Source organism: Oryzias melastigma, linkage group LG21 (genome assembly GCF_002922805.2).
Source record: "Oryzias melastigma strain HK-1 linkage group LG21, ASM292280v2, whole genome shotgun sequence".
NCBI classification, from domain to species: domain Eukaryota; kingdom Metazoa; phylum Chordata; class Actinopteri; order Beloniformes; family Adrianichthyidae; genus Oryzias; species Oryzias melastigma.
The window spans coordinates 8011046-8038150 of record NC_050532.1 but is presented as its reverse complement, the minus strand read 5'-3'; the positions used below and the strand labels follow the sequence as shown (position 1 = coordinate 8038150).

The 27105-nt window shown below is 38.2% G+C and overlaps 1 protein-coding gene across 18 annotated transcripts in view; it reads right to left on the bottom strand.

Annotated features, from left to right (window-relative positions):
* Positions 1 to 27105, bottom strand: part of neb (nebulin) — a 62302-nt gene that overhangs the window by 11368 nt on the left and 23829 nt on the right. For 9 of the 18 annotated variants that reach the window (XM_024286460.2, XM_024286467.2, XM_024286469.2 and 6 more), the window contains 67 exons: positions 26941 to 27045; positions 26746 to 26853; positions 26116 to 26427; positions 25821 to 26024; positions 25620 to 25724; positions 25148 to 25255; positions 24739 to 25050; positions 24462 to 24665; positions 24272 to 24376; positions 24065 to 24172; positions 23666 to 23977; positions 23375 to 23578; positions 23151 to 23255; positions 22882 to 22989; positions 22475 to 22786; positions 22022 to 22225; positions 21808 to 21912; positions 21605 to 21712; positions 21202 to 21513; positions 20951 to 21055; positions 20503 to 20601; positions 20246 to 20347; positions 20054 to 20161; positions 19620 to 19931; positions 19429 to 19533; positions 19242 to 19346; positions 19039 to 19143; positions 18833 to 18940; positions 18618 to 18728; positions 18197 to 18394; positions 17157 to 17261; positions 16949 to 17053; positions 16765 to 16869; positions 16561 to 16668; positions 16343 to 16456; positions 16023 to 16220; positions 15797 to 15901; positions 15609 to 15713; positions 15367 to 15474; positions 14727 to 14834; positions 14533 to 14640; positions 14348 to 14452; positions 14160 to 14264; positions 13984 to 14082; positions 13803 to 13907; positions 13563 to 13667; positions 13379 to 13483; positions 13056 to 13160; positions 12095 to 12199; positions 11896 to 12000; positions 11703 to 11807; positions 11509 to 11613; positions 11095 to 11196; positions 8444 to 8545; positions 8242 to 8349; positions 8043 to 8147; positions 7842 to 7946; positions 7652 to 7756; positions 7457 to 7561; positions 7202 to 7312; positions 6990 to 7100; positions 6787 to 6888; positions 5865 to 5969; positions 5300 to 5389; positions 4570 to 4683; positions 2832 to 2936; positions 1920 to 2024 (listed from right to left, as the gene is read on the bottom strand). In XM_024286460.2, coding sequence (XP_024142228.1) covers positions 1920 to 2024; positions 2832 to 2936; positions 4570 to 4683; positions 5300 to 5389; positions 5865 to 5969; positions 6787 to 6888; positions 6990 to 7100; positions 7202 to 7312; positions 7457 to 7561; positions 7652 to 7756; positions 7842 to 7946; positions 8043 to 8147; positions 8242 to 8349; positions 8444 to 8545; positions 11095 to 11196; positions 11509 to 11613; positions 11703 to 11807; positions 11896 to 12000; positions 12095 to 12199; positions 13056 to 13160; positions 13379 to 13483; positions 13563 to 13667; positions 13803 to 13907; positions 13984 to 14082; positions 14160 to 14264; positions 14348 to 14452; positions 14533 to 14640; positions 14727 to 14834; positions 15367 to 15474; positions 15609 to 15713; positions 15797 to 15901; positions 16023 to 16220; positions 16343 to 16456; positions 16561 to 16668; positions 16765 to 16869; positions 16949 to 17053; positions 17157 to 17261; positions 18197 to 18394; positions 18618 to 18728; positions 18833 to 18940; positions 19039 to 19143; positions 19242 to 19346; positions 19429 to 19533; positions 19620 to 19931; positions 20054 to 20161; positions 20246 to 20347; positions 20503 to 20601; positions 20951 to 21055; positions 21202 to 21513; positions 21605 to 21712; positions 21808 to 21912; positions 22022 to 22225; positions 22475 to 22786; positions 22882 to 22989; positions 23151 to 23255; positions 23375 to 23578; positions 23666 to 23977; positions 24065 to 24172; positions 24272 to 24376; positions 24462 to 24665; positions 24739 to 25050; positions 25148 to 25255; positions 25620 to 25724; positions 25821 to 26024; positions 26116 to 26427; positions 26746 to 26853; positions 26941 to 27045 — 8892 coding nt within the window. Of the gene's footprint in view, positions 1 to 42; positions 383 to 1919; positions 2025 to 2831; positions 2937 to 4569; positions 4684 to 5299; positions 5390 to 5864; positions 5970 to 6786; positions 6889 to 6989; positions 7101 to 7201; positions 7313 to 7456; positions 7562 to 7651; positions 7757 to 7841; positions 7947 to 8042; positions 8148 to 8241; positions 8350 to 8443; positions 8546 to 11094; positions 11197 to 11508; positions 11614 to 11702; positions 11808 to 11895; positions 12001 to 12094; positions 12200 to 13055; positions 13161 to 13378; positions 13484 to 13562; positions 13668 to 13802; positions 13908 to 13983; positions 14083 to 14159; positions 14265 to 14347; positions 14453 to 14532; positions 14641 to 14726; positions 14835 to 15366; positions 15475 to 15608; positions 15714 to 15796; positions 15902 to 16022; positions 16221 to 16342; positions 16457 to 16560; positions 16669 to 16764; positions 16870 to 16948; positions 17054 to 17156; positions 17262 to 18196; positions 18395 to 18617; positions 18729 to 18832; positions 18941 to 19038; positions 19144 to 19241; positions 19347 to 19428; positions 19534 to 19619; positions 19932 to 20053; positions 20162 to 20245; positions 20348 to 20502; positions 20602 to 20950; positions 21056 to 21201; positions 21514 to 21604; positions 21713 to 21807; positions 21913 to 22021; positions 22226 to 22474; positions 22787 to 22881; positions 22990 to 23150; positions 23256 to 23374; positions 23579 to 23665; positions 23978 to 24064; positions 24173 to 24271; positions 24377 to 24461; positions 24666 to 24738; positions 25051 to 25147; positions 25256 to 25619; positions 25725 to 25820; positions 26025 to 26115; positions 26428 to 26745; positions 26854 to 26940; positions 27046 to 27105 lie in introns of those variants that run through there. The other 9 variants (XM_024286473.2, XM_024286476.2, XM_024286463.2 and 6 more) reach the window with 9 other exon arrangements.

Sequence of the window (27105 nt, the reverse complement as noted above, 5' to 3'; positions counted from 1 at the left end):
AAATCTCAATACAAGCATGCATAGGAAGGCTTAGTATGTCAGTGAAAACAGCCGTATCTAGCAGCCTATAGAGGCACGCCAAAGGTTACATGTGGATATTTGATTAATCGCAATGAAATCAGGCTTGTGCCGTTACCATTGAGGAACTAAAAATGAACTCTGGGCTTTCAGAAGAAATTTGTAGTCGTCCTGTAGTCTTAGTACGATTACAAAGAACAGATGAGGTCAATGAAAGGGGGAGGTCAAACCATGTACACGCTACTGTAGTTACCTCACTGATTATTTTGGTGGCGTGTCTGACATGAACCATGGCAGGGGTGACCTCCAAGCCTGAGAGGTTCTTCCCCCTCATGTTCTCCTCAAAGTCCTTCTTATAGTCTTTCTATTTGTTGCAAAGACAAGACAAGGGACAGACAGAACTCAGACGGACACATGCAAGCAGTGCTGGTTCACAATGCAACGACTTCGTCTTCTCTTTTTTTTTTTTTTTACAAAAGAAAATAAGCCTTTCGACTTAAAATGAGTGGAGCTAAATTGTAGCAGTTACATGCACTTGATGGACATACACACATTTGAAATTCCCTTTTGTCTTTAAAGCAGGACAGGCAGTCGTGATACGTAGAGACATTTCATTTCAACACATTTCACATTGCCTCCAACTAGTTTGTACTTAATAGCTCAGTGTAAAAATATATGCTATGATTCATGTTGTGACATCACACCCACTGGCCACTTTATTAGGCACACCTGTCCAACTGCTCGTTAATGCATATATCTAACCAGCCAATCACATTTAGGTATGTAGACATGGTCAAAGGGATCTGCTGTAGTTTAAACCAATATCAGAATGGGGTAGAAAAGTCATTTAAGTGACTCTAGACATGGTATGGTTGTTGGTGCCAGACGGGCTCTACTGAGATTTTCACCCACAACCATCTCTAGGGTTTACAGAGAATGGTCAGAAAAGGAGAAAATATCCATTGAGTTGCAGTTGTGCGCCTTGTTGATGCCAGTGGTTAGAGGATTATGACCAGACTGGTTCTGAAAGGCAACAGTAACTCAAACAACCACTAGTTAAAACATCTCTGAACACACAACACATCCAACCTTGAGGCAGATGGGCTATAGAAGCTGAAGACCACACCGGGTATCACTCCTGTCAGCTAAGAACAGGAAACTGAGGCTACAATTCTCACCAAAACTGGACAACAGAAGATTGGAAACATGTTGTCTGGTTTGATGAGTCTTGATTGTTGCTGTGAGATTTGGACAGCAGGGTCAGAATTTGGCGTCAACAACATGAAAGCAACGGTTCAGGCTGGTGGTGGTGGTGTAATGGCGTGGGGGACATTTTCTTGGCACACTTTGGAGCCCTTAGTACCAATCATTCATGGTTACACCACAGCCTACCTGAGTATTGTTGCTCTATCCCTTTATGACCACGGTGTACCATCTTCTGATGATGACTACTTCCAGCAGGATCTAATGTCATAAAGCTGGAATCTTCTCAGATTGGTTTCTTGAACATGACAATAAGTTCACTGAGCTCAAATGACCTCCACAGTCAGTAGATCTCAATAAAACAGATCACCTTTGGGATGTAATGGAACGGGAGATTGTCATCAAGGATGTATCATGCTAGCATGTCAGTTTGGACCAAACTCTCTGAGGAATGTTTCCAGCTGTTTGAATCAATGCCACTAAGGATATTAGCAGGGACCTAATAAAGTGTCTGATGAGTGTTCATTCACACTAATGATTCTTAGAGGCACTGTAAAATGTTTTTTGGCAAACACCAGGCACATTATGAATTTTTTTTTTGCAAAGAACAAAACAACAGACACAAGAAAGCTCTTTAAAGTGTATGACAGACGGAGAGGAAGCCTGCATCTGCAGTCGCCTTTAGCTCACACATTTACCTGGCTCTGCATGTGCTGGGCCTCTTTGGCAGTCACATATGTTGGTGTCTCAAAGTCCAGCATAGGTTTGCCCTTTTCCTTCTCATACTTCTCCTTGTATTTGACCTGAAGCAAACACATTCAGCAGGTCTGGATGAACAATAAACATAAAAAAAAACTGTGTTGCAGAGCATCGTCTAACTCTAACGACATTTTCACAGATGTTTTGGTTGTTTATCAATTGAGATTTTTATTCCTTTGATTAAAAAAAAATGTAAATCAGACAAACTGTGTACGAGAGGGAAGCAGCACCTGCAGACAAAGCACCATTTCTTCAGTTTGACATGGGTTAGCTTTTCCTGTTCAGACTTACGTTGCTCTGCAGTTCAGAGGCCTCCTTGAGATGGAGCTGCTCTGGTGTGTCAGGAATCATGTGGTAGTGACCCTTACTCTCTTCAAATTTCTTCTTGTAGCGGTACTATGTGGAATTCCCAGTAAAGTAAAGCAGCTCAGTACAACAAAGAGGAAGAAAACTGACTTTCTAGAGTTATTTTTATCCATAACATTAACACTTTTGACAGCAAATAAAAGCAAAACTAGCTTTAGTTTATTCTAAAGAAGGGGGTAGGGTTTGTGTTAAAGGCTCATCTATAAAAGACTAACTATTGTCTAAACGAGGGAGGCATTAGTTACTAAAGTGAGTCAGAGGCGAGGAGGGGTAAGGATCACCACCAGATGAAGTCACAACATGATGGGTGTATGGATGACGAAGCTTAGTGTTTGAATTCATTAGAAAGTGGTTAATACATGTCTGTTTGGTGTTACTGTGGGCTGAGGGGGGGTTACACCCTCTGTAGTGATGACAGCAGCCGAGAGAGACGCGACTCTCAGGCGGCCGGAGTGTGGAGGGGTTAGTGGCTCGTGATGTCTTACGTCGCTGGACAGTTTGCTGGTGCTCAGGCTGTGCTGCATGGATAGAGACTCAGCCATGTCCGTCACAGGTTTGTGGATCTTCTTTAGGTCACCCTTATACTTCACCTGTAGGTCGAGATAACAAATTCTTTACTAGATTTAAGAAATTTATGCAAAAGCCAAGACTTTCCCTCTTGAGAAAACCTTCATAATGAACATTTACAGAAACTTTCTCTTAGTACAACCCACTTCTCAACTAACTTGTTTATGGGATCATTTAAAGACATTTAGCTACAAAAAAGACGTTTGCAGCAAAAAAAAATTATATAAACTGTATATATCAACAAGGGATGCTACAATTCTTGGCTTAAAACCAAAATTGTGTGTTTATTGAACTGAAATGTGGTAAAAGTGAATCATTGCTGCTTTACTCTTGGGTATTTTAATTGCTGCTTTCAGTTCTTTAAGTGGGTAATTCAACATCTGTCCAAGGACAACACATGAAAAATAGCCACTGGACAAATTCTGGCTCATTGCGGTGATACTTTAATTGTATAAAATAACCAAATTAAAATGTTTGCATATGTTTACGGTGAAAGTTTCAAACAAGTGTTGTGCTAAATATTAGATTTTTAAGGTTGTTTCATTGTATTACACAGGCCTACTTGTTATTTGCTTATTTTTTTGAGTTATTTTTTGTAATACACAAATCACATGTTGAACTGAAACAAACCCCCAAAATAGAGGTTTGAACCGGATCCTAGTGAAAGTGAATGTTGCATCCCTAATATCAGCACAAACTTTCTTTTTTTTGCTTTCTCCATTTATATTAAAAAAATAATCAGAGGGAGATAAAACATTCAGACATTTCTAAACCCTAAAGCAAAGACACAAGTCTTGATGACATCTTTAGGTCAGTGACGGACTTAGCACTTTGGGGGCCCCAGGCGAACAATAACATGAGGCCCTCTGTGGTAGATATATACATCTTTTTTTGTTTTCACTCTTTTAAAAAAAAATGTTTACAAAATTGGGCTGGAAACCACCCAATCTGGCAACACTGACTGCCCCCCAACTTGCAAAGCTATCCAAATTCTTTCACTAGTCACTATATAGAGAATTCACCATTTTGTAGAGCTGTTCAAATCTACAATTCCAAAATCGAGTGTCCAAGAAATTTCCCAGAAGTCTCTGCAGTGTGCTTTGATGCTCACAACATTAGTGACCACAATGCATTGCATTTGAACATTTTTTGCGAAAAATGTTTGAATATATTTTTTAATAAACCACATTTTCATCATCAGAGGAACTGAGTCATAAATAGACATCATAAAATTTTAGTACTGGTTTGATTTTCACTTTGTGAAATCGTTATACGTTAAAAAAGGAAAAAAATGGAGTATAGAGATAAAGTGTTTTAGTATTTGGGGAGTAGGGAAGGAATTCAGACATAGCCTAAGTCTCTCGACTTGCTGTGGTCTGGAATATTCCATTGCTGGATTTCAGTGATTTATCTGTAGTTTTTTGCCAACAGATTTGAATAATAATGAGGGTAAAAAATATTTTAGACACTTTTATTTAGTGTTATGCTCAGGGTGCCCCAGACTTTTGGGGGCTTTAGGCAATCGCCTACCTCTGTCTAATGTTAAGTCCGGCTCTGCTTCAGGTAACAATGCCATGTTCTCCTACTGTATGTCCTCACGTATGAGTTTAATAGTTCTTGTTTAAATGAAAGTGTTTCCGTTTCATGAGCACTTACCTCACTGGCCAGTTCATTGGCGTCCTTCAAAGTCTTGTAAATCTTGCTCTCCTTCAGATCATACTGTGGTTTCTTTCCCTTCACCTCCTTATCAAACTTCTCCTTGTATTTCACCTAATGTTACACGAGTACAAGTCAGCGCACGCCAACATAAATTTATAGACTTCATCATAGTGCAAAATACAGAAGGACAACATTAGGCTTTGAGGTTTCTGAGTAAACCTTAGAAGTGGAAGAATAATTTGGAAAAGTAAAGCTTGCATCACTTTTATAAATTAGTTTTAGTCATCGATGCCAGTGTAATTTCTAAAAGTGTTCTCTGCTGGAAATTTAAGACAGGATTGATTTAATGGTTTTTGAGAACAAATATCTAACAAATATTATTATAATTTTAGCAAAAGGAAAATGACAAAATCTACTTAAAATTCATACAAATCTTAATTAGGCTTTGCTGCCATCTTAACTCAATAAAACTGTTTTTGCAGAATAAAGTATGTCTTCACAATGAATATCTACAAATATCTACTTTTTAAGAAAGACATGACTTTTAAAAACATAAACATTTACTGCAGCACCATTCATTTTCCATAATACATAAGAAGCTGAAGGACTTAATGAACATTTGGAAATCTAAAAAAATGAAAACATGTGTAAGTTGGTAGGAATGGAAAGACAGTAGAGACACACAAGTAGCAGAAGCCCTGTAGGTTTAGTAAATTAACCTCCTTACATCACTAGTCACCGCACTCATTTTCTTAATGTGGCGCATCAGGGGGGTATCAAAGGAAGAAGCTCCATGGAGGGAGGACTTGGCCTCCACCTACAAAGCGCAGTGAAATGGAGGGATGAGAATTAAAGGACAGAAACACAGAGGAGAAGAACGGGATTAGAAGATGCAGTAGGAAGTACGAAATGGAAGGAGGAAGAGGAGAAATTTAAGGATGGAGGGAGACATGTACAATGATATGAGCCGTTAAACATGTATATGTGATATTATGAAGGTGCAACAACAGATTAAACGTGGATTACGATGCAGGGCGGCAGGAGAAGGGGCTCAGATTCAGTCGTTAGTCCAATCAGACAGCTGCAAAGCATCACTTTTTAAGTTTTATTTGTTAGTTTACACAAGATAAAGTAGAATAAGGAAAATAGTGCCACTAGTTTACTTTTTGGTTACCACTGACTGGTCCTAAACATCTCATAAGACGGTAAATATGATGGTCGCTGTGCTAAAACGTTTCGGGAAGCAGTCAGATGGTAGCCAGGAGCCAGATGGTCTATTTGGTTTGGGGTACCTGGCTAGTAAGCTGGGACACATGAGTTGCCAAAGCAATGTCTGGGCGGTTGGCCAGTGAACCTCCACGGCTGGCCTCTTCACGAGCCTTTTCACGATAGCCAATCTGATGAATATAGGACCAAACAAGCATCACTGGACCATGCAGAAGCCAAAGCTATGCGTATACGCACACGTTTGTCTTGTTGTTGTGTGGTTGTGTGTGTGGTTGCAAAAGTGTAGTTTTTGCCGTTGACCCCTTGATGACTTGATGAGGCAAGGATGCATCTTACACCAACATCATCATAATTTAGCATCTACATGAACAGGCGTCAAAGAGGTTAACAAAACGACCTGAGACTTTTTTCCAATGTCCTGAATCAATTCGGCTTAGATTTATGATTACTATGAGATTGTTCAGTTTTTTATTGAATTAAATCCAATTCATACCAATAAAGATGCAATTTTTAAATTTCATTTTAATTTTATTTCAAAAGTTTTAAACCAAACAAAAACTAAACTGTTTTTTGTAATTGTCAATAGTTACAAAATAAGAAAAAACTAGCTGTCTGTTGCAGAAATAAATAATAATAAAAAAAAAGTTAAAATAAAGTCAGTGGTCTGAATAAATCTAAACTGAATCTTGTGAATGAAAATCCACTTGTAAATTAAAATAAATTATTTCCATACTAAAGAATAACCCCATCGCCAAAAATCATAATTTCAAATTCACAGGTGTTCTGGATGGGCCATATCAGTTATATTTTGGCCTCCTAACATTTCTTGTAAGCTCACAGGTGAGTTTGTGAAGATGTGTCTGCTTCGGTTATACCCATACGTTAAAATCCATAAAGTTTGTGCGGTGCCATCATGTTCGGACGGCTTTCACACAGCGGCTACTATGAAGGCTGGCTTCTTTGTGGAGAACCTGGAAGTAGTTTTACCTCACTGATGAGTTTAGCCGCCTGGGTGGCCTTCCTGATGTCGGGTCGGTCGACTACAGTGGTGTAGTGCAAGCTGGCTTTGGCATCTTTTTTATAGGCGACCTGTGTGTTTGTGCAGAAGAGCAAAACAATGAAATGTTTGCATCAGAAAAGGGAGCAGCACTTCTACAGATACAAGAACATCAAGATGATCTGTTACTTACATTGCTCTGATTCTTTGCTACCTCCATGGCATGCTGAATATCAGGAGGAACGATCATGTGGTTATACACAGACTTGCCCTTTTCCTTTTCAAACTTGGCCTTGTACTGTTTCTAAAAAAAGAAAAAGGAGAGAATGGGGGCCGATGAGTGAGGCAGGTAGTAGTGACGATTTTGAACTACTTTTCTTGAATAAAAACAAAGCAGGAGACTACCTCACTGATGAGCTTCTTGACCTCCTTGCTGTGAGCGGTGTCGCGTGTCTCCCTCAGGGTGGTGAAGGAGCCAGACTGCATGACCTTTTTACTGGCCGCTTTGTATTTACTCTGAGGAAAATCAGGCATTGTAATCAGAGTGAATTCATTAAACTCTATTTGACATCCTTCCAACCAACCAAAATGTTCCAACTTAATTTGTGAATTTGTGGTCAGCTTTTAAATATAATGGATAAACTTATTGTTGAGTCCCACCTCTGACACCAGTGAGCGCACTGCCTTGGCATGGAGAATTTGAGGAGTATCCAAAACAGGCACATAGTTGCCTTTGGTCTTCTCATATTTCTCCTTGTACTTCACCTGGAAAAACAGAACACTCATATGTTTAAAAATCAGTGAAGGACCCCTTAAGATAAACTAAATAGATAAAGAAACTGATGGAAAACTCACATCACTGGCCATTTCGGCATTCTTCTTGTACATGAGGGTGTACATGTCATTGGTCACAGGTATCACACAACCCTTCATCATCTCTTTGTCGTATTTGTATTCAACCTGTGGGTGGAGCAGGTTTGGAGGGGTCAGGGCAGGGATTTTCGGGGTAATAGAAAGCTGGTCACAAATGAACAGAGGAGCTCACATCGCTCTGCTGCAAAGAGTTCTTGGCAGCATTAATGAAGTCGGGTCTGTCAGTCGTCCAGATCCACTTGTTCTTGGTCTCCTCGTATTTCTTCTTGTAGTCAAGCTGTAGATAAAGTTTACAGGAATTGTTTTCATTTTCTTTTATATTTTCTGGAAGTTTCTTGATTTTTTTTCCAATTCCGTCACTAAAGCAGCTTACATTGCTGATGTTCTTGTAAGCCTCTTTGGCTGCACGGATTTCGTGAGCCTCGGGGTCCATGTTGATCTGAGCCTTGCTCCTTTCATACACCTCTTTGTACTTCAACTGTCAGATGCAGAGAAAAGAAAAAGTGTGTGAACCCTTTTTTGAAAAATCTAGTGACTCTATACAGAAAAGTTAGAATTTGGGGGAACTTTACATCACTGGTGATCTCCTTGACCCTCTTCATGTGTTGTTGGTGTGGAGTGTCATAAGGCAGAGTGTATGCCTTAGCCTTTGTCTTGTTGTACTCCATTCTGTAGATGACCTGAGAAGATTAAGGATTTGTTTACCATCAGAAAAAAAACAGAACACCAAAGAATATCGTATCATTAAAAATGAATAAAAAAGTAAGAACTCACATCACTGATCTTCTTGCTGCGTTTGTGGGTCTCGTACATAGGAGTCTCCAGGACAGAGGTGAACTTGTCTTTGGCTCGTTCATACTGCTCCCTATATTTCCACTGATGGAGGAAAGACAAACATTCAGGACTTATGCTCATTTTAAGCATACACAAAATTGTTCACTTTGTAATTGAAGTCTTAGAATTTTTGTTGCTTTTAATTACTGCAATTAGAAATTAAATAAAACTGTTTATTGAAATGACAAAAAAGGACTTAAGGGTAAAATTTAAAATTTAAACTATTTAATCCCACCTTAATGTCATCTAAAAGTGTATTTTGATGTTATGATTGTGCATGGATAGTCCTCAGAACACACACTGCTTTGTATTTGATACTATTAAATGTTTATAACCTTTTTTTTTAACACATTTGAGATATTTTACCAGGTTTTAAGTTATTTTCTCTTTGCTCTTCCCCCTTTCAAGCTTTTAGACATACCATTCTTTTTCTCATATACAGCTAGGTTAAAGAAATAAGGACATTTTGATTCAAATAATTCAAACTCCTTTTGCTCCACAATCTTGACAATAGAAAAAATAAAAATTGATTTAGATATTCATAAGAATTACTTCAAATCATGGAAAAGCTAAAAATATATAATATATCTCAGACAGTCTCAATATTGAATGCAGTTTATTAATATTAACATTTATTAAGATGGGCAAACTTGTATGAGGATCATATTTTTATTTTGTTCACATTTTGTTTTTAAATTAATTATTTTCTCTTACTACCCTAGTTTTGCTGTCACTATAATCAAAATAAACTACAATTTGGTCAATAAATCTCAAAATACTCCAACCATTAGCTAAGAACTGGCAAAAAAAAAAAAAAAAAACTATTGTCTCACAGTCAATGTAAAGTAATTCTGTCTAATAGATTTTAAGCTTATTTTGTCCGTTTTAAAAGTTTGTTTGAAACTTCTAGTTTCTAGATGTTGTTATCCTATAAGATTTCATTTTTAAGTAAAAACTATTTGCTGCATGGACAGATAATTTTACTACTTTCTAGTAATTTTCTTCTAATGATTTTTCCTTATTTTTAGGCAACATCCTTTTTGCAGGGAAACTTGTACCGTCTCATCCATCAATGATGCCAAATAACACAGGAAGTGGGTTAGTGAAATGTTGACATGCATAATCCCGCAAATCATGCTATACAGGGCAAACAGACACACAAAGAAGATAGAAATAATGCAAAAATGAGAACAAATGTTTTAACAGTCTGATCATGAAAGTCTGAAATGATGACACGTCTTAAAGTGAATGGATCTCCATCCTATGCTGATTGCTTCAGTGCTAATCTATAGACAATTATTTAAGGAAGAAATAGTCTAAAAGGATGACTAAAATACTTCATGATAACTTTTTTTAATCAAATGCCTCCACTAAAGTCTAATTGTATTAGAAATTACTACAGGAGTACCAAGAAATGTACTTATCTGATAGTTCTAATTACAGGTGGAGTGTCAGGACCACAGCAATAGCTTAAAGCTCCTCCTACTTAATTTCAGTTTTATTTATTGGATGCTTTTAATAACCTACTTAGAACATAAAGAATTTATGCTTTTCTCCCCCTCATAACTTAATGCTTTTTAATCCCTAAATGCATAGATAGTTCTGGATGTTTCTAGAGAGAAATTAGCACTTTATTTTTACTTTTTTAAATATCTTGTTTTTGCAGTCTTTTTGTAAATTACATTGTAACTGTACATTGAAAAGAAAAACTATTCTATTTTATTCTATTCTGTTCTGTTCTATTCTATTCTATTCTATTCTATTCTATTCTATGCTTTCAGAACAAGTGCTGTGACACCAACCGACTTTATTTTCTGTTCTGCACAACAATTGAAAAGAGAAAAATGTTCCATTTTTAAAAAAATTAATGAACCTAAATCTGTTTTTTTTTTGGCTGCAAATGTCCTTACATTTACTGACTACAAATGATTTCACAGCAATTTGCAAAGAGTTAAATGTTTATTAGAATTGGTCAATATTTGATGGAGGGATTAAAGCTTGAAAACGAAGGATGGAGGTTAAGACCTTTTTTATGTGAACTGATGGGATGACAAGAGCTTCTAGACGAGCGCTGAACAAGTCTCTCTCTTTACCTGACTGCCCATAATGGACTGGCAAAGGGCTGTGAGAATGTCAGGGCGTAGTAACTCATTGCAGCCACCCTTTAGCAGGTCCTTTGCTCTGGATTTATACACTTTCTGTCCACACAAAACAATAGCATACACACACAGCATGCCACAGTTTACAAGGGGAGTAGACATGGACGGGAGAGGATCCTTGGAAAGTCAAGATGTACGTTTCCATCTGTGCCAACAGAGAAGTGATGACTAAGTGGAGGTTTTGATTTGATGGGAATCATCTGCTTTCTCTTATCGCAACAGATGCAGCACAGTCTTTAAAAGAGTGCTTCGGTGGGACTAAACCTGTGAGGGGCAACAAGGAGGAAGGGACTGACAGACAGCAACTGTCAGGGCCATGCCACGACCAACGCCCGCAGCTCTGCCGACAAACCTCATGCACCGGCGCGACAGGTCTGCAGGATCGCAGCAGAGTCGGCAGGCGGGTGCTTCAGCACGACCAGGGGCGTTTACCTGGCTCATGTTGTTGTTTTCTCTGGCCAGCTGGTACCTAGGGTCATCTGTGGTTATGGTGAACTTATCCTTGGTCTTCTCATAATTAGCTCTGTAGTGTCTCTGCTCAGAATGTCAGAAGGTTGTCAAAAACCAATGCCTCAAAAACTCTCATCTGCTGCACTTTTTTTGGATGTAAAGTCAGTTAATACAAGTGAAAATCAACAGTCATTTTGAAACTATCAACACTCATAAAGTGTGTCAAAGCAATTATCAAATAATACCAAAGACACACCATGTTTTACCTCCGAGCTGTAAGTCCAACAGAGATACAAATGATTAAAATAATTCACTGAATACTTCATAAAAAGTAGCACAAAAGAGCTAAACATTACGATTGACGGTTTCTGCTGCATTCAGAATAAAAGAACTCACATCGTTGATAAGAATAGAGGCATTCTTGGCGGCGTGGAAAAACGGAGTGTCGCAGGTGTATCTAAAATTGCTTCTATTCTTCTCAAACGAGGCTTTGTAGAGTCTCTGTGAGGAAGAAAAAACACCAAAATTTGAGCATTTTTCCAAAAAGACCACAAACTTGTGACGAGACACAAAGAAATCTGATACGTCACCTCACTGTAGAGAGTCTTATTCCTCTCTGCCTGCTGCAGTTCAGGAGTGTCCCACACAAAGCATCCAATACCCTTCAGCCATTCCAGGTCCTCTTTGTACTTGACCTGTAATGATGATCAGAAATACAGATTACATTCAGTACCACGCCTGTTCTTATACATAGTGTCTTGGAGAAAAAAAACGAGCACTTACGTTGCTGATGTTTTCAGCCACGACTCTGTTGAAGAAGAACTCAGGACGATCGGGGATGGACTTCCACGTTCCCAGAGTGCTGATGTATTTTTCTCTGTATTTCACCTGTAATGAAAAGTTAAGATGAATCAATGAAGCTTACTTTGATATCAAAATGTAAATAGAAATGTCAATGGAATATAAGATTTCAGTTACTGACCTCACTGATGTCGTCAGTGACTCGGCGGTGGCAGACGATGTCCAAAGCATCCTTGACGGTGTGGTAGTGACCCTTGGAAAGCTCAAAGGTCTCCTTGTAGCGCAGCTGGAGAAACACAGCAACATAAATGGTCAACTTTGTTGTTCCTTAACCCTTTATAACCATTTGTATCATATTTCTGAGTCCGCTATCTCATTAGTATTATCCAAACTTTCCTTACAAACCCGTGATTTATAACTTGGTCCATGTATTCTGCTCTGTAGATCATCATTACTCCACTAGGGGCAGTAGAAGGGCTTTTTCTGCTCATTTTAAAATGGATGCCTCCATGAAATCTTTGGTGGGAAAAAGCTTAGCTAATTTTCAAAACTTTTTAGAGAGACTTCCTTGTCTACTGTTATTAATTACTTTAAATTACCATTTGCTGGATTGAAATAATGCAAAATTAGTTGATGATGAATTCTTAGTAATGCAGTTACACCATATTAAAAATGTATGGATCAATTTTGAAGTGATAAGTAAATAAGGTGCTTTTTTTTCCTGAACTCTCATGTAAACATTTGTATAACATTGTGAGTAAAACCTCACCAGATTACCCAACAAATTATAAGTAGATATAATTATCTACTGTAGATCTAATTAAAAAAACGATAATGAAATATTTTTGTGGATTTTATCAAAAGGTTTAGAAAACATCAAAATCTAAAAAAATATGAATTTTCTTTTAATTATTTGATGTAGTGGGCTTTAAAGAGTTAAACTGATGGCAAAGGTCAAATCCTTTTACTAAACACGTTTGTAACATTTTTTAATGCAACAGAAAAACACAGCAACAGGATGTGTGTTAGATTCTAGGCACCAAATACGCTAAATTCATTGTAAAACAAGTTCCATTTCTTTAAAGTCTAGAAATAGGCTACAAACGCAATCACCCACAGGCTTACTGGTGAACCATACTCACATCACTGGACTGCAGGTATGCTTTCTTGGCACGTATCAGGTGAGGGGTATCAGGAATGGCAGTATACCTGTGTTTCATCTTCTCATACTGGTCCTTGTACTTGTTCTAATAGAAAAAAATACAATAATGAGTCAATAAAATAGATAATATGTGAATGTCAGACATTAAAATTCTATAAAGGACAGGACTATTCAATGTCAATTTTCATCCAAACTCAAGAGAAATGAGAGTCGACTAGCTGAAGTATGTTGACTGAATTTAAAGGGTTTCAAGAAAGAAAGACTCTTAAAAAACAGACTGGTGGAAAAAAGCAGAAGACTTACATCACTGTAGACTACTTTCATCCTTCTGGCATGCTCCATGTCTGGAGTTTCTTTTTCTGGTGTGAAGTGTGCCCTCTCCTTGCTTGCCAGATTTGTATACTGGTACTGCAGGGGAATAGAAGTAGAGATTTAACAGTGGAACCCAAAAGTTGTACTTTCGAGAGCAATTTGGAGTTTGTATTACCTTGTTGGAGAGCTGTTGAGCCCATTTGACCCTCTTGATGTCCAGAGAATCAGCAGTGGAAGTAACCTTGGCCATTTCCTGCTTGCTATCAGCTTTGTAGATTAGCTAAAAGAGAGCAGATAAGTTTGGTCAAACATGCTTTAACGAGTGTTTCTAAAAAATATACACCTTAATTGGCACTGCAGCTACATGAGGCAACTGATAGAAAAAGATAAAAATGTGTTTAGAAGAACCACTTACATCACTCATGTGCGTCTTCAGCTCAGTTACACGCTTGTACTCTGGAGTATCCAGAACCACAGTGAAGTTAGCAAGGTTTTTCTTTGCCTCCACTGGATAGTTCGTCTGAAAAAGTGAAACATCAATGAGGATGATGTACTTGAAAATGCTGAAAACTCAAGATTTTTGAGGAAACACAAACCCTTTGTTTGGTGATGTTGCGGACATGAATCATCTCAGGGGTGTCGTACAAGAAGCAGCCCACGCCTCTCAGCCACACCAGATCCTCTTTGTATTTTAGCTAAAAGTGCAGAAAAGATCAAATTTAACACATTTAACAAGATTCTGCCAAAATTAGAGTAAATGTTCTCAGCATACGTCGCTTGTGATCTCATTGACGTGGTAGCAGTGTATGAGTTCAGGTGTCATGGGCATGGAGATCAGCTGGCCTCTGCTGTTGTAGTACTTCTCTTTGTAGCGGAGCTAGAAAGAGTAAAGACAAAAAAAAGTATTGAGTACTAAGTCAAATACATAATAAGATGGGTTTTCAACAAGCGGTTCCATACATCACTGAGGTTTCGTTGGTTCATCTTGACTTGATTGATATCAGGAGTGTCGTAGGTCAAGTGGATCTTGTCCTTCTGCTTCTCGTAAGCCTCACGATACAAACGCTGGAGGAGCACAAATAAGGTCAGGTGGTTTCCCAAGCAGCAATAATGGAAATATGACTCGTCTTGTGCCGTCCTCTTACATCGTTGATGATCTTGTTAACTTTCCTGGTGTTCACAAAGCTGACACCCTCTGGATGAAGAGTATACGCCTTCGCCTTCATCATCTCATAGGCTTCCTTGTATTTATACTGCAAATGTACAAGACAGTTCGGTCATTTTTTTTCACATCCGAACACAAATGGAGGCTGCTTGTGACTAAATGTTAGAGACTCACGCTGCTGGTCACAACTTTGTTTATCTTTGCCTGTTTGATCAGAGGAGTGTCGCTGGGGAGGGAGTAACCAGTGGGCATGAAGTTCTTGTTGGCCTCCTTGTACCATTTCTGAAACAGAGGGACACACAGTCAGAAGATATGTTTTGAACAACATTGTTCACTGGTGTGTGTCGGTCAGAAGAATGCATTTCAGTTGTTTTCATAATTACTAGGATGGAGTTTTAAAATAATAAAAATCTCATTGTTTCTTTAGAATCTTATCAGACTTGCATTTTTTTGTTGCAGGTATGTTTGTTTTCTTTTGCAAGTTTTCAGTTATTTTCATATTTAATACAAATATTATTGTTATTCTCTGGATATCATTAGAATACAATTTGCTTATTTTAAATTCTGTTTTATTTTGTTGTAAAAATGAAGAGATATCAACATTTAAAATTGTGCAAATTTCAGGTGACTGTGTGGCATATTTCATTTTATAACAATTTACACAACAAACTGGCTGCTGTAAACTTCATTTCGTAATAGTTTTATATTTTGGATGTATTTTTTTCGTTTTGGATTGTGAAAGAAATGAAAGTATGTGCAGAGAAGACACACATTCAAAATCAAAAACCATTTTTGGAAAACAAAATAAACTTACATCACTCTGGATGTGGTTAGCCATCCGTGCTCTTTCCGTCTCAATGGTAACAGCGGGCGAGCTGCTGCTTCCCTTGACGTTTGCGTTGTAGTCATAGCGATAGTGGAGCTGGAAAAAATAAAGATTTAATTTTTACTTTTTAAATTGAAATTGGCAATTAAACAGGACAATAATAAAAGTTAAGTAAGATGTACCTTGTCAATAAGAAAATATTAAACCAAATAAAATTCAAAGTAACTCACATCACTCAGATTCTGGGCGTTTTGCTTGGCCGTCTCATACACGGGAGTGTCCGTCACCACAGTGTACTCCTTAAATGCTTCAATACCTTTGGCTCTGTACTTGGCCTAAAAACAAAAATGACCCATGCATTAAAATTTTGAATAAAGATAAAAGTTAAGTTCAAACATTTTTAGAAGGGGGGACCTACCTCACTTTGAAGGACACCAGCATGTTTGACACGGAGGATCTCTGGAGTGTCCCAGGCATAGCAGCCGATACCCTTCAGCCAGTTCATGTCATCTTTGTAGAAAATCTGTAGTAAGAAAAAAAAAACAAGCAAATAGGATTCATTTAAAAGATGACAAAAAGAAAAACAAACAAACATCAGGACTTTTTTGTGGTAAAATCCTTATGGTTGTAAAAATGTCACTCACATCACTGAGCTGTTCATTGACTTTGCGCGCTTGGACATACATCTGCATGTCAGGCATACAGATCCACTGGTGCAGATACTTTCGGTAGTTGATGCCACTGACAGTGTTCTGGGTGTTACGGGCGGACAGGATCTCCAGCATGTCTGGGGGGATGTGATTTTTGGCCTTGGTCTTCTCGTAATTGTCTTTGTACAGACGCTGTGGAGAGGAAGAGTTTTTTCTCTCAAGATTCATTTTAAGTTTAAGCAACTGTCAAGATCCAACATTATATTTCCCTACACATGTTCTAAAAGGAAGGTAAAAATGCACATGATACGTACATCTAAGACCAGCTTTCCGACTTGGACGCAGCGAGCGGTGGCAGGATCATCCTGAAGGGACTTAGGCAGACTGTAAAGGGATTTGAACTTTTCATAGTCTTCCTTGTATTTCACCTGCAAAGAAAAGAGTCCTTTTCAGTCTTATAAATGAGAACAACCAGAGTTGTTGGGAAAATAAAGATTGTGCTGAAAATGTTTTAGTTAAGAGTTGATCTTACATTGCTGAGCACGACTTTCTGTTGTTTTGCATGCTGCAGCGCGTGTGAGTCATGTGGGATGCGATAGCTCTTTGCTTTGATTTTGTCCCAGGCAGATGTGTAGATTTTCTGTTGAAAGACCAACAACAATTAGGTCAACACATTGCCTTTCATAACTATGGCAGGTATAGCTGACATTTTTTTATTTTTTTTATTTTTGCTCACATTGCTGAAGAAGTACTTGAAGTTGTGGCATCTGGCATAGTCGTAGGTATCCAGGATAGCGGTGTACAAGTGCTTCTCCTTGTGATATGCCTCCCTGTAGTTCAGCTGTGGCAGACAGTGTCATTAAACATTTAGGTCATGTGTTTAAATTCTTAAAACTCAATTTTAAGAGCAGCTCACTCACCTCACTGGCCCAAGTGTGACCCAGGACAGCCGTCACATACTCTGGGGTGTCTGTCACGATTGAGTAGTTGTTGAACTCCTTTTTGGCATCAGCTCTATACTTAAGCTGTAGGGAAATGCATCAAATAAAAATATTTAAAAAATATGTTTTAGGAACAATCCTTTAGTAAAAATTTAATAAAACGTAATGAAAATATTCTATTACTCACATCACTTTGCAGCTCATAGGACTTCTTGGCACGGACAATCTCTGGTGTGTCCCAGACATAGCAGCCAATTCCCTTCATCCAGTTCAGGTCGTCTTTGTAAAACACCTGTCAAATTACCACAGAAAATTAAACCTCTCATTAATTTAAAAAATACACAAAAAAGACATTTTACGCTATATAGCCCATTACAGCATATTTGATACATGTAATTGTAAGGCCTGTAGCTCATTAGCATGATCCAAACTTCCCTTTAAAACTTGATCCATGTTTTCTACCCTGTAGTTCATCATCATTCCACTAGGGGCAGTAGAAATAATTTTCCTACTCATTTCAAAATGGCTGCTTCCATGAAATCTCAAAAGCATTTTTTCCAAGAAAAGTTTTGCCAATTTTCAAAGGTTTATGGTGAGAATAGCTCTTCTGTTTTTATTCTTTTTTAATGGCTATTTGGTGTATTGAAATAATGCAAAATTTGTTGATATTTAATTCTTTAGGACACAATTACACCATGTTAGAAATGTCTGGATCAAACTTGAAACAGTGGGTAAATAATCTTCTTTAACACTTGAACATTTTTGCTTCTTAAACTAACATTGTTGTGAGCAATAATATAAATCACTCAACGTATCTTAATCGTTACTATCTATCTCATACCAAAAAAAAAACAAAACTGTATTGCAATGTTTGGTAGATTTCATTAAAGGGTTTTAAAAAAATCTTATTACTAAAAAAAAAAAATAATAATTATAACTTTCTACCGAATACTACTGGGCTTTACAGGGTTAATTGACTATAAAGAACTATGCTAAATAATTTTATTGCAATGTATGTAGATTTCATTAAAAGATTTAAATATATAATTTATTTCCCCAAAAATATTAACTTTCTACCAAATTCCTGATATACAAGGCTTTACAAGGTTAATTGACCGTAAATGACAATGCTAAATCATTTTTAACAGAGTTGTTTTAGGCTTTTAACCTGAATAATAGTTTATGTGGATTTCTTCGGGTACCAAAAAGTACAAGGAAATGGCTTACATCACTGAGTATCTCGTTGGTCTTGCGGGCACGGATGGCGTCCTCTTGTTCTGGATGGCAGGTCCATTGGTGCAGGTAGGTGCGATACAGGACGTTGCTCAACATGTCCTGGCAGCGCTTAGCTACCTGGTTAGCGATGATGTCGGATGGGATGTGATTTTTAGTCTTAGATTGATGGTAGTCCTTCTGGTAGACCCTCTGTTAATGGTTGACACATGGAAGAGCAAAAAAAACAGAGATTTAGACAATAAAAAACACCAAAACATAACACAGAGACAACCTCAAAACCTCCTATGCTATGCCCTGTGTTAGAGTACAAAATTAAACAATTAACTGTCATTAAACATGTTTTTTTTAACTAACCTTTTCTAAGTAAAAGCAAATAAACTGTAAATAAAATGTTAAATTGTGGAAATCTCACCAATGGCTTACTCTTCTCCTGCTGCCCGCAGCGCACCACCTCAGGGAAGTCCACCAGAGTCCCGGCAATGTAGTGACCCTTAGCTTTCTCATGAGCATCTTTGTACTTCGCCTAGTATGAAAATAAATAAGCAAAGAAAATATTTAATTCACCTCCATGCATATCTTTTAAAAAGTCTTACACACTCACTGATACACGCATTTGTGGACACTCACATCACTGGCAATTTCTCTGCCCTTCTTTCCAGTGAGCAGTGGGATAAACTCGTGGTTTAGCTGATAGCTTGTAGCCTTGCTCTCATCCCACTGCATTTTGTAGGTTTTCTGCAAATACAATGAGAAAAAGTTTTCAGAAGTGCGTTGAAATGATTAAGCTAATGTCATGAATGCAAAAAGAAAAAACAAGTTTGTAGCCATCGTACCTCACTGATGATCTTTGCCACTTCTCTGCTGTGGGCCAGTTGAGGAGTATCATCTGAGCCGATGTAATGACCCTTTTCTGCATTGAAACTTTCTTTGTATTTCAGCTGTGGTAAAAAAAAATAAATAAATAAAAAAAAATTAAATGAAACAATTTCTCCTTATTCTTTTGTTAAAATAGAGAACTAAGTGTTAAACTGCATACATCACTGAGGTTGGCAGCATTTATTTTTGCCAAGACAATCTCAGGGCGATCCACAACAAGGGTGAATTTTCCAAACTCCTCTTTAGCATGTTTCTTGTAGAGTCTCTGCAAAGAAAAAAACAACAGGCATAACTCTAGCGGACAAGACAATGATAGTTAATTCAAGAATTTGTTAGAAAAAACATACGTCATTAAGAACTTCCTGAGCTTTCTTGACTTTGACATGATCAACAGAGTCAGCTGCCACCCAGCCGCAGCCTCGGATCCATTCCAAGTCGGCCTTGTAGAGAACCTGCAGAAAAAAAAAAACCAAAGCCAGTTCAAAACATATTATATTGTGTCATTTTTAAAGGTAAAAATCCAGAGTTGACAGCTCACATCGCTTTGCAACTCATAGACTTTGCGGGCCTGGATCACGTCATTTTGGTCTGGTAAACAAGTCCACTGGTGCAGGTATGTTCTGTAGTTTTCATCATTCACTTGCTTCTGGCATTTTTTGGCCAGTTCAAACTGCAGCATGTCCACTGGAAGGTTGAACTTGGTCTTAGACTTGTTGAAGTCCTTCTTGTAGAGAGCATCACTGGCGATTTTGGCTGAGTTCAGAGCCAGCATGATCAGGGGGTCGTCCTGGACACAGCGGGCTCCAATGTGGTGGCCGACCTGCTTGCGGTAACTTTCCAGATATTTATGCTGAAGAACAGGAAACATCAAGAGTCACCATGTTTATAAACAAATCATAAAAAATTCCTGAACAACTTCCCGTTTTTCCTTTAAGAACTAAGAAAATAGAACGTGTCTGCCCGTTTACTTACATTACTTTGCACTTGACTTGTAGAGATGCACTGCTTGATGGAAACAGCGTCTGGAGGCATGAAGTATCCCGTAGCTTTCACTTTGTCCCATGCATCAGTGTACAGTTTCTACAAGAGAAATTTCACAATTTAAAAAATTGAAAGCAAATAACTGAAGATGAATTTGGCAGAAGACGAAGTGAATTGAATTACCGGGTGAATGTTTTTAGCCACTTCCCTGGCTGTGGCAATCACTGGAGTCTCGACCAATGAGTAATTGATCTTGTCCTGATGCCAAGCCTCACGGTATTTCACCTTAAAAATTGAAGAGACACACAATTCAATTACAAAAAAATCCAAACAAATTCATAGCTTTAACATTTCTGCAAAGTGTGAATTCTAAAGAGATTACAAAAATTTAAAAAACTACTCTCACAATGATTTTTTTACCTTATTATTTGTTGCCTTACCTCATTCAGGACACTAGCTGCGTTCTTGGCACGCACAATATCCATTCTGTCGGAAGGAACCATGAACGGCTGCCTATCCAGCTGAACACGGTAGCCTCTCTGAAAATAGTGCACGAAATCACAAGAGAATAATGATGTAATAGGACAAAACATTTGAAGCTAGTTCTTCCTTATGTCCTACAAAATGTCATGCATGCTTTCATTTCTTATGCCTAATGTACTAAATTTCACTTCAGTAAAAGCTTCTTTAATTTGATTTTATTACATTAGTTTATTATTGTTTTTTTTTTATATTTTATTCCTCTTAATGTCATGTAAAAAATTAAGGAGAGTATGAATCTATTAGAAAGCTATCTTGCAAATTTCTGTTAATAGAAGTACAGTACTTTTATTATTAATGTATTATATTCAAAATGTTATCTTTGAGAGTCGGTAAGATCAGACTTACATCAGCAAGGATCTTCTGCGCATTCTTAGCCTTCATAACATCTACGCACTCGTGTGGCGACCATCCACAGCCACGTAGCCACTCCATGTCAGCTTTGTACACAGCCTGGGGGGAGGAGAGCAAACAGATTTATAAATAAAAAAAAACATTTTACCATTGTAGATTTCTTGTGAATTAGATCATAAAAAGATTTTTCTATGACGATGCATGAAATACAGAACTATGTGACCTTAAAATGATGGCTAACATACATCACTTTGGAGATCATAGGCCTTCCTGGCTTGAACCACGTCATTGGAGTCTGGTAGGCATGTCCACTGATGCAGGTATGTTCTGTAGTTAAAGTCGTTGACTTGCTTCTGGCATTTTTTGGCAAGTTCAAGGTTCAGCATGTCCACTGGCAGGTTGAACTTGGTCTTGGACTTGTTGAAGTCCTTCTTGTAGAGAGCATCACTGGCGATTTTGGCTGAGTTCAGAGCCAGCATGATCAGGGGGTCGTCCTGGACACAGCGGGCTCCAATGTGGTGGCCGACCTGCATGCGGTATCCTGTCTTGTACTTGTACTAATAGTGAAGGAAAGAGGAGTAAACCAAAAACCAGTAAAATTATCATTATTTTTTTTAATAATGTTTTTTTATTATTATTATTTCTTACGTCACTAATGATATCCCTGGAAGCTTTAGCTTTCAGCACAGAGATGGCATCCTCCTTGATATGGTAGACCATGGCCTTCTGGTCATCCCATAATTTTGTGTACAATTTCTGCTCAAATCAAGAAAAAAAAATGGCATTTAGCTGTGGCTAAAACACACACATATGATATTTAATATGGGTTTTAAAGGTAACAATCCACTTACGTTGCTGATAGTCACAGCATTTGCCTTAGCCAGTTCAAAGGTAGGTGCATTTGATGGCATGTGAATGGTCAGTTTGTCTTTATCCCACACTTCTCTATATTTTCTCTGTCATAAAGAAACCAGAACATTTATTTTTAAAGTTAAAGTCATTTACACTAAATAAATATTAAATATAACCACTAAAAAAGGTTTTCAGTAAAAAGATATCACTCACATCACTAATGTTGTCAGCATTTTGTTTGGATAAGACGATAGCTGGCAGATCCACAACGCTGGTGAACTTGACAGTGCTTGGGTGCTGACGGTACAGCCTATCATTCAGAACCTTCTGAGCATGTCTCACTTTGACAACATCCACACAATCATGAGGTGACCAGCCACATCCTCTCAGCCACTCCAGATCGGCTTTGTACACGGCCTGGGAAACAATAAAAATGCATCAGTTTACAAGCTATCTTATCATAGATAATAAAACTCTTGGAACCAAGCATTGATGGTTGTTTTTAGAAGCAAACGCTTGCAAGAAGAATACAAATAATCCTAAATCACCTTTGAAAAATCATAATCTATATCAACTATACTTAGTACCGGTAAATGTTTGTATGTAGACAGTAATAGCAATAGAATTAAATCTAATGTTCAGAAGTTCAGAAACTGATGAACCTACATCACTTTTCAGGTCGTAGACCTTTCTGGCCTGGACCACATCATTGGAGTCTGGCAGGCAAGTCCACTGGTGCAGGTAGGTTCTATAGTTGGCATCATTGACTTGTCGTTGGCACTTCTTGGCGAGTTCGACAGACAGCATGTCAACTGGAAGGTGATATTTTGTCTTGGTCTTGTTGAAGTCTTTCTTATAGATGTTGTCACTGGAGATCTTTGCCGCGTGAGCAGCTAATACAATCAGTGGATCATCCTGAACACTCAAGGCACCAATGTGATGGCCACATTGCTTACGGAATCCAGCCTTATATTTGTACTGGAATCAGGAAGAAAAAAAAACACTTTTTTGTAAGAATGTAATGGAAAGTGACTTTTAAAATAAAAAATATTAAAAGTGGTATACAAACGTACATCGCTGACAATGTCACGAGATGCCTTGGCAGCTAAAACAGAAACAGCATCCTTAGGAAGATTGTAGCCCTTGTTTATGGTGTTCACAAATCCTTCACGATAATATTTCTGTGGAAGAAAACAAATCACATTATCATAGCTTGAAATTTTCAAAATTAATTATGTGATAATGAAGATACTAAGGATATGTAAACAAATTAACATTTATTAATGAGATGATGATGCTTTATCCTTTTTGGCAGTATATGCACACAAAGATTTGTGATTACCAGACTGGTGTTGAGTTTATTCTGCTGGGCCAGGAGGATCTCTGGAGTGTCAGGCATGATGTGGAGGTTGGTCTTATCACTCTCCCAGGCAGCAATATATGCTTTCTATAAGAGGTATTTTAAAAACACAAAGACAGCAGTAATTAGTTTAGAGTCATGACATGACCACATCAAAATTTGGGCATTATTTTAACATTTTTGTCATTGATTTGGTGGAGATGCACCTTGTTCATGACTTGGGCATTGGCCTGGGCGAGGGCGTATGGCATGTCGGTTGTCTTGGCAGTGAATTTGAAGGTGCTGGGATGCTGGCGGTACTTCCGCTCACTCAGAATCTCAGCTGCTTTTTTGGCTTTCTCAACATCAACTGAACCTATAGGTACCCATCCCATTCCCTTGACCCATTCCATGTCAGCCTTATAAACAGCCTAGGAGCAGAAAACAATAGAACAGTCAGCTAATTCATCACAAGGATATATAAAGTAAGTGGAACACAATCAATAACACAGACTTACATCACTTTGCAGGTCATAAGCCTTCCTGGCCTGGACAACATCATTGGAGTCCGGCAGACAGGTCCAGTTATGGAGACGAGTTCTATAGTTAAAATCATTGACTTGGATCTGGCATTTTTTTGCAAGTTCAAGATTTAGCATGTCCACTGGGAGATGGAACTTGGTCTTGGACTTGTTGAAGTCCTTCTTGTACAGAACATCGCTGGCAATCTTGGCTGAGTTCAGAGCCAGCACAATCAGAGGGTCGTCATTGACGCTGAGGGCTCCAATGTGGTGCCCGACCTGCTTGCGGTATCCTGTCTTGTATTTGTACTGTCAAAAGATAAAAAAAAGTTACCATTTCCGTATTTATTAAATTACACGAACAAGAACAACAAGAAAGCCTTCTTTGTCACATACGTCACTGATGATATTTCTTCCATGTTTGGCGGCAATGATCGAAACAGCATCAGCCTTCATGTCGTAGCCCTTTCTGAAAATCTTCTCGACATCTTCTCTGTAGTTTTTCTGAGAAAAAAAAACAAACAAACAAACCCAAACCTGAATACACTGCAAAGTGAAACAAAAACATTGGAAACAACTCAAATAGGAAAAGACCAAACATACCTTGCTGATGTTGTAGGCATTAGCTTTAGAAAGTAGCAGTTCAGGAAGGTCTGGGGTCACATGGGTCTTAATCTTATCTGCCTCCCAAGCAGCAATGTAGTTTTTCTGTGTTGTGGTAAGAAAATAAAGTAAATACGCAAATCACAATCACAAGAAAAGTAAAAATAGAAAAATTAAACAAATATCTGACCTTATTCATGATATCAGCATTAGTTTTTGCTAAGACCATGGGCATAGACTGCATGTCAGTAGTGAATTTCAGAGTCTCTGGTTTCTGCTTGTAAAGACGGTCGTTGAGAATCTTTGCAGCGTTCTTAGCCTTCAGCACATCCAGAGAGCCGATGGGAACCCACCCTACACCGACAATCTCATCTAAGTCTGCCTTGTACACGGCCTAGATAAAAGAAACACATATTAAATACATAAGCATGAAATTACTCAAGGGATAAAGTCACAAAGGTGCTCACATCACTCTGAAGATCATAGGCTTTCCTGGCCTGAACAACATCATTGGAGTCTGGCAGGCAAGTCCACTGGTGCAGACGAGTGATATAATTGAAATGGTTGACTTGCTTCTGGCATTTCTTTGCCAATTCAAGGTTAAGCATGTCCACTGGTAGATGGAACTTGGTCTTGGACTTGTTGAAGTCCTTCTTGTACAGAGCATCACTGGCGATTTTGGCTGAGTTCAGAGCCAGCACAATCAGAGGGTCGTCCTGGACACAGCGGGCTCCAATGTGGTGACCGACTTGCTTGCGGTATCCTGTCTTGTACTTGTACTGATAAAAAAAAGGAAAAAACAAAAAAGTGGTTTGTGATCTAACTTAAGTGTTGCCATAATTATATTTCCTTTAAAAAACAATGGGGAAAACTCACATCACTGATGATATCCCTAGAACCCTTAGCAGCCTTGACAGAGACTGAGTCAGGAGGAAGGAAGTAGCCTTTCTTGATGGTTTCCTCAAAACCTTGTCTGTATAATTTCTGCAAGACAAATTGTAAAAATGTGATAGAATATCAATTAAATCAGGGCACAAAGGTTTTGGTTGAAACTAAGAACTTTGTAATACTTTTGGTCATGAATCGTAGACAGTCACAGATAGTTAAGATAGTAAACAGTTTAACTTTATCTATCAAGTCAAAGTCAACTTTATTGTCAATCCTTCATACGTGCTGACATACAATGAATTGAAATTCCGTTTCCTGCTCTCCCAGAAAAGACAATTTACAACATGAACCAATAACAGAACAAGATAATGTTTTGGAAAGAATTAAGTCTATTAATACAACTAATGTAACAAAACTTCATAAAAAAAAAAACAAAAAAAAAAAAAAGAACTATACCAACCTTGCTTGTGTTCACTGCATTTTGTTGAGCGAGGATGATCTCAGGAGTGTCTGGTTTAATGTGCAGCTTCACTTTGTCTTTCTCCCATGCTTCAGTGTAGAGGCGCTATAGAACAGTACAACATACAAGTATTGTTAAATGATGTTCTTGATCTGGAGGATGAGAGAAAAGGAAATGGTTAGAATGAGGGGAAGGTTTCACCTTGTTCATAGTCAAGGCATTATTCTTTGCAAGGACGATGTTCATGGCATCTGTTGGACTGGTGAATGCCACAGTGCTGGGGTGCTGGCGGTACTTTATTTCACTCAAAATCTCTGCAGCTTTCTTGGCTTTTTCCACATCAACTGACCCAATAGGTACCCAGCCCAGACCCTGGAGCCACTTCAGGTCAGCTTTGTACACGGCCTGTGCAAAAGGTAGGTAAATCAATCTTTGATGAATACTGAATACTAAGCTTGGATTAGGACATGCTCAGTTACACAATCAAGAAACTTACATCACTTTGGAGGTCATACGCCGTCCTGGCTTGAACCACGTCATTAGAGTCAGGCAGACAGGTCCAGTTGTGCAGTCGAGTGATGTAGTTGAAATGATTGACTTGCTTCTGGTTCTTTTTGGCCAGTTCAAAGGCCATCATATCAACTGGCAGGTTGAACTTGGTCTTGGACTTGTTGAAGTCCTTCTTGTACAGAGCATCACTGGCAATCTTGGCTGAGTTCAGAGCCAGCATGAGCAGAGGATCATCCTGGATGCTGCGGGCCCCAATGTGGTGACCGACTTGCTTGCGGTATCCTGTCTTATACTTGTACTGGATAAAAAAGTGGAAACAATACCTTTTTAAGTCAAATAAGAGTTGTGCAAAATGTCAAACAAGACTTTATTTAAAAGTGTGTGACATTTAAAAGGAAATATGGAGGACATGTTCATCGCTAAGACTGTTTGGTAATTTCCAATACTGTATATCAATTACTTGCTTTAAAAGACAACCTATTTACAGTTTCAAATTGGTATTTATTTCTCCTTTAAATCACACATTTTTTTCTATCATATTGGGAGATTACAATTTTTTCCCAATGTAATTTATTTTTAATTTCGAGAAAGACTAAAACTAAAATCAAGCTCTTACATCGCTTGCAATGTCCCTGGATGCCCTTGCAGCAATAACAGATATAGCATCCCCCCGCAGGTCATAGCCCTTCTTCTTAGAGTCTTCATGTGCTTGTTTGTACTTTTTCTGCAAACAGAATAGGAAAAAAAACAGTGAATTTCATCTTAACTGCAAAATCTTTTTCAAAATAACTTTTTATCAGTTTTTGCTTACCACACTGTAGTTGACATTGTTTGCCTTAGCTAGGAGCACATCCATTGCATCCGGCATGATGTGGATCTTTGTCTTTTCTTTGTCCCAAACTTCAGTGTAGGCTTTCTATTTTCACAAATAAGAGAACATTAGGATAAAAGACGTCACTTGTGTAATGTATGCAGA